Consider the following 6,000-nt stretch of genomic DNA (forward strand, 5'->3'; position numbering starts at 1 on the left):
TACATGATAGCGAACCGAGAGATAGTGTTGAAAAGAAGTGCAAAACTGACGATGTTCAAGACAAGCTTATAGTGATATATTGACAGCCAAACGTAGAGAGAGAATGTTAAAAAAACTATAGCAATAAAAAACTAAAAGAGTTCAAAAAGCAAAAAAATGATAGAAACTTAAAGGTAATATATTGATAGCCAAACTTAGAAGGAGAATGTAAAAAAAAAACTTATGTCCCTAAGGAAATTAAAAGACAACTTATTGCACTTAAAAAGATCAGAAGAGTTCAGAAACAATTAAAAAATGATACTTAGCAAAAAAATTAAAAGAAAATTATTGCACTTAAAAAGATCAGAAGAGTTAAAAAAACAATTAAAAATGAAATCGAAAGAGAGAAGAGTTCAAAACCAATTGAAAATTTTAAGATAAAAGAGTTTTTAAAAATTGCTTCTTACTAAACGGGTGCTCTAACCAACTGAGCTACGAGAGCAATTACAACACAAATTATATAATATATTATACATAACCATCATTAACGTATTGCTTAGTGTTCCAGACTCGCAGTTTGTGGGTTGACGACGTCATACCCGAATACGACCCAATGGACGCCACCGTCGTCGCCATCGCCGCCGGCGACGGAGACGACGGCCGCCGCCGCCCCCTCCTCGCCTCGGACGACGAGATCCTCCCCTGCCCCGCACCCCCTCCGCCGCCGGGGACGGGCGCGGAGCCCGAGCAGAAGCCGCGGCGGGTCGCCTCGCTCGACGTGTTCCGCGGCCTCACCGTCGCCGTAAGCATAGACCCCCTAACTTCTCCGCTCTCCGCCAGCCGTGAAGGGATCCTTGCGTGACCGGCGGCGCCTGCTCTTTTGCCCCGCGCAGATGATGATACTGGTGGACGACGCCGGCGGGGCGTGGCCGGGGATAAACCACTCGCCGTGGTTCGGGGTCACGGTGGCCGACTTCGTCATGCCCGCCTTCCTCTTCATCATCGGCGTCTCCGCCGCCCTCGTCTTCAAGGTACACTCGACCCTGTGCGCTCCCCGTGCCGTGCTTGTTACTGAATACTTTGGCTGCTTGCTGGAACTTCAAAAATGTTGTCCATGTATTGAAGGAATCTAAGGATGGGGAATTTTGATGCATGTGTGTGTGACTTGTAAATTTGTCCATGCTTCTTAAACCTGGCGTGCATCATCCTGCGATGATGTATAGATGTTGCCATTTCGGTTTGGGGAATTTTGTTTAGCTACCCCAATTGCTGCCCAAATCATAGAGTAAGTGTAAGAGGATTTGTGATTTCTCATCTGTCAAGGCCAAGAGTATCTGCTGTTCAATCCTCCGAAAATTTGTGAGAATATAATGAGCAACCTGATTGCAAGGCCGAGAAATTCTGTAAGCCTTTATGCTGCAGTCGTTTTATCCTGAGTACCTTTTTCCACTTTAAATTTGGCTAGCTTTTTTCTGTTTCCAACTTGTGTTCCATTCTGCCAGTGATGTAAGCTTATAACAAAATTTTAATGCCTAAGCCATTTTGCTCCACCACTTGGAATGCGTGTGATTGGTACCTCTTACTCATGATGTTGGTGCACACTGCATAAGTTAACCACTGCCTGCTTAGTTTTATAATAACATCTGACAATTGTGGACGGTGCACAACAGAAAACACCAAACAAAACAGCGGCAACTAAGAAGGCTGCAATCAGGGCTATCAAACTTTTCATCTTGGGTGTAATTTTGCAAGGTTATACTTATCCCTGTGTTTTCTTGCCAACTATACTGACCACATTAGCTCCATGTTTTGTCATATCTTTTGGTCAGAGTGTTCCCCTTTTTTTCAAAAAAATATATATTTGCTTGTAGGAGGATATATTCATGGGAGACACATTTTAACTTATGGCATCGATTTGGATCATATTCGATGGCTAGGTGTGCTGCAGGTAGTCTTTAAAAACAAAAAGAAAAGCTTTATCACATTTCCTTTTCTGTTTACTGAATGTTTAAAACCTTACTCGTTGGTATGCTTTTGGTAGAGGATAGCTATTGGATACTTTCTAGCAGCAATTTCAGAGATTTGGCTTGTCAACAATATTTCAGTGGATTCGGCTATATCATTTGTGAAGAAATACTTCATGGAGTGGTTAGTCAATAAGTGTAACAGTTTACTATGGAAAGATTCATTTCTGTTAATTATCATGTTCTCCAATCATTGTTCATACATTCTGATTACATTCTACTCCCTCCGTCCCAAAATGTAAGCTTTCTAGCATTTCAATCGTGTCCCAAAATGTAAACATTTCTAGCACTATTCACAATACTACTTGTCTCATCAATCACTTCTTATTCAAGATTATTTCCATTTTACCCTCACCACCTCTCTCACTCCCATCTATTCCTCATTATTAAAGGGCACTATAGTCTTTTATTCTCAAACTTAATCCTGCTAAACAACTTAGAAATCCTTATATTTTGGGATAGAGGTGGTATGTTCATGTAAAGTGGAATCTTCTCCTCATTTTTTTTCCATGATAAAAATTTTGTCCACGTTAGTTGGTTAACAGTTCTCCCTTTGGGGAAGCTTTGATAACTGTAGCCATTTTGATTGTCCCCCTGTTCATCCAGCATAATTGGTTAGGTTACTTTATTGTTGTACAGTTAAAAAGATACAGCCATTGTGGTTGGGAAGTGCTTTATATGAGATTATTTATATGGATAACTGAGAATTCTTCTGAACACAAGACATGCCAGATATACTAATATGGTCAAACCAATACTGACATTTCTTTATTGTTTCAAGGATCATGGCCATAATGATTTCAGCACTTTATGTTGGCTTGTTATTCGGCCTTTATGTTTCAAATTGGGAATTTAAAGTTCAAACTGGCAATTCAATCCTTAAATTTCCTACTCCGAGCAATGAAGTTCAAATGAAGATGGTAAGAAGAGAATCTCCCAGTTAGTCTAATTACTTTATTCTTTTTTGGATAGTATGCTGTATGTTCCAGAATTGAGTTGCTAGACATAGCATTGTTTGCTTTTAATGCGACTACATTTCAAGGCTTGAAGCACATCATTATTCTGTATATGGGGTGATATGTTCGGTTGGATGACACATACTCAAGTATCAAGTTTTTGGGATGCAATATTTCAATTATGTATGATTGATGCATTATCCTCTGAATATACTTTGACACCATTTGTGCTGATTATTTTCCTTTTGGTAAAAATGTGTTGATTGAGTGAAGGACCCTCGTTATACTTACACAATTATACTTCCCAAGTCTACTTGACATGCTTGGTGACATTTTAGTACAAACATTAGCATCCATTGTATTGGTCTCATTGTTTCGTTCTCAGATGTTTATCGAAAACTGGATCCTAGATTTTGCTAAGAGGTCAGTTATACAGTGCTTGAAAGCTAGGTGTTGTGGATTTTTAGCACTTTGGGTTCCTCTACAGCTCTTCTTTTTGTGTCCTAATCACCATATCCACCTTGTTGCAGTCACTAACTTGTTTTGCTGGTTTTGTTTTTGTTGTTTGATTGTTTCAGATCCAATGTGGAGTTAGAGGTAGTCTTGGGCCACCTTGCAATGCAGTTGGATTTGTAGATCGAGTTCTACTTGGTGAAAATCACCTGTACAAGAACCCAGTCTACAAAAGGACTAAGGTTGTTATTTCTTTAAGCAATCGCATGCTATCGGTCTTTCCCCGTTGACTTAGATATCAAATTGTCATTATCTTATAGGATACCAAATTGGAAATAGATCATAATATGAAACTCCATTTTTACTCCATAGGAATGCAGTGTTAACTCTCCTGATTATGGACCACTTCCTCCAGATGCACCAGACTGGTGCCTGGCTCCATTTGATCCTGAGGGTTTGCTAAGGTAATTAACTGGTTATTTATATCTTTTATTTTCACTAATTGTTCCTTAAAATAAATATGCAGCCAATTTAATCCTCAATTGACCTAATCAATGTTAACCAAATCTAGATTTTACTACAGATGATCAGTTGCTTATTCCCATCTCCTGTAGGCAAATCAGAAAATAACCTCGCGTATTGGTTTTACAGTACATTGATGGCTGGAGTGACTTGCTTTATTGGATTGCATTTTGGGCACATTTTAGTTCATTGCAAGGTACCATGTACTGCACTACCTTCTAAATTACATGCTTATCTTTAGAAACTCTTGAGCATTGAGTGAAATGAAATATTAAAGCACAATCATATCTCCAGACTTCTCTAACCTTGCTTCTGACACAGGATCAATCACCTCGAATGCTACTATGGCTGCTAACTTCGACTGTGTTAACAGTATCAGGGTTTCTACTTCAGTTATTAGGTAATTATGCATTATGTAGGACTGCAGGAATGAAGCAATTCGTTCTTTTAATCAGAGCTCCCATTTCTAGGTCTGATGCATTCATATTTTGGTAATTAGGCATGCCTTTCAGTAAGCCTTTGTACACAGTGAGCTACATGCTACTAACTGGTGGTGTATCTGGATTCCTGCTGTTGCTGCTATACTATGCTGTAAGTTTCATAGTCTTAGATTGAGTGCTCGAACCATTTCAGGAGACTGTACTTGAGGAATAGTAGACTATTATTGATATTGCTATATTTCACATTTCTGCTCCTGCCTCCTAATGACTGCTGATGTATCCTGTTAGTTTTGTACAAAGCCTGTACATTCTGTTTGAACAAACTAAACTGGTGTATATGCTGATTATATACCCTAAGTAGAATAAGATTTACAGAGCTTTTATCTTGCAGGTTGATGTCATAAACATCAAGAAGCCATTCATCCTATTCCAGTGGATGGGCATGAATGCGCTCATAGTCTATGTCCTGGCTGCTTGTGAGCTCTTCCCTGCAGTTGTGCAAGGGTTTTATTGGCGCTCACCTGAAAATAACCTGGTAAGCAACTCTCTGATTCTTTAATAAATGCCAGGTTTGCTCAAGAATACTAAATTCTTCTTTTCCTGGAGCAGTAATATTACATGTTGTCTAACAGAAAATGATCTGGCAAAGTTCTACTGCCTCTAGAGCATTTGATTGATTGTGTGAAAAATTCTGCTTTTTTCAGGTGGATGGAACTGAATATCTGCTCCAGACAATCTTTCATTCCAAACGTTGGGGCACCTTGGCGTTCGTGCTCTTGGAGATAATCTTCTGGTGCTTGGCTGCCTGTTTCCTCCATATGAAAGGCATATACTTGAAACTGTAGTGTAGAGCCATTCATTTCCCTGCAAAATCACATTCCCTGTAGAAATATGTTCTTGTTTTGTCCCTTCTGAAACAAGGGCCACCTGTAGATCTTTTAAGACAATGTCCTCTGTAAATGTTTGTCTAGCATCTGCAACATCTCAAGTTCTGAATGTGATCAGTTACGTATGCATGTTCAGGGCTGGCTGCTGGCACTCCTTCCATTTGTACATTGGAACTGAATTGATCACCCTTATGTGCCATCTTGTAACAGAACTTGATCACACTGTAACTGAATGATGGATTTAGTTGTAAATTGGTCTCTCTCCTGTCTCCAAAAAATCCAAGGCTCCAAGCAACTTTGTATTTTTGGACCAAAGGTCGAGACCATAACTTTATCGAATTCAGCAGAAAACCATTTTATGAAGGGAGAACATAACCATACTGGTTGTTCATACTAGTGTGCTGGCTTACATCAATTGGACATAGTTATGTAACCACAATATACTATTGACAACTCAAACAAGCTATAGTTATAGTTATGGCTTAGTTTGCCATTGTTGCGCTGCGCTTATATTCTACTCCATCCGCCCTAAAAAGACTTTATTTTTAATCTACTTACATAAGCTATAACAACTAGAATACCCAATATTTGTTTAAACCTCAATACATTTATTCTCTACCTTTTTAAATCATTAATGCAGATGTCCCATAGTTTACCGAACTCTAATGCAACCATTGCTCAAAAAATAAAATCTTTCTGGAACAAACAAGATGAGTTAAGTATTAGTTTGTTTTACATA

The 6,000-nt window shown here is 39.0% G+C and overlaps 1 protein-coding gene across 1 annotated transcript; it reads left to right on the plus strand.

Moving 5' to 3' along the window:
• Positions 1 to 563: 563 nt before the first annotated feature.
• Positions 564 to 5,624, plus strand: LOC102722768 (heparan-alpha-glucosaminide N-acetyltransferase-like). The gene is made up of 13 exons (XM_006654004.3): positions 564 to 781; positions 873 to 1,010; positions 1,650 to 1,731; positions 1,851 to 1,927; positions 2,021 to 2,127; positions 2,785 to 2,923; positions 3,538 to 3,654; positions 3,785 to 3,876; positions 4,064 to 4,130; positions 4,256 to 4,334; positions 4,434 to 4,525; positions 4,766 to 4,909; positions 5,079 to 5,624. The coding sequence occupies exons 1-13, from the start codon at positions 593 to 595 to the stop codon at positions 5,217 to 5,219; spliced, it is 1,464 nt and encodes a 487-aa protein (XP_006654067.3). The 5' UTR covers positions 564 to 592; the 3' UTR covers positions 5,220 to 5,624.
• The last annotated feature ends 376 nt before the right edge of the window (positions 5,625 to 6,000 follow it).

Source organism: Oryza brachyantha, chromosome 5, assembly GCF_000231095.2.
Source record: "Oryza brachyantha chromosome 5, ObraRS2, whole genome shotgun sequence".
NCBI lineage: Eukaryota > Viridiplantae > Streptophyta > Magnoliopsida > Poales > Poaceae > Oryza > Oryza brachyantha.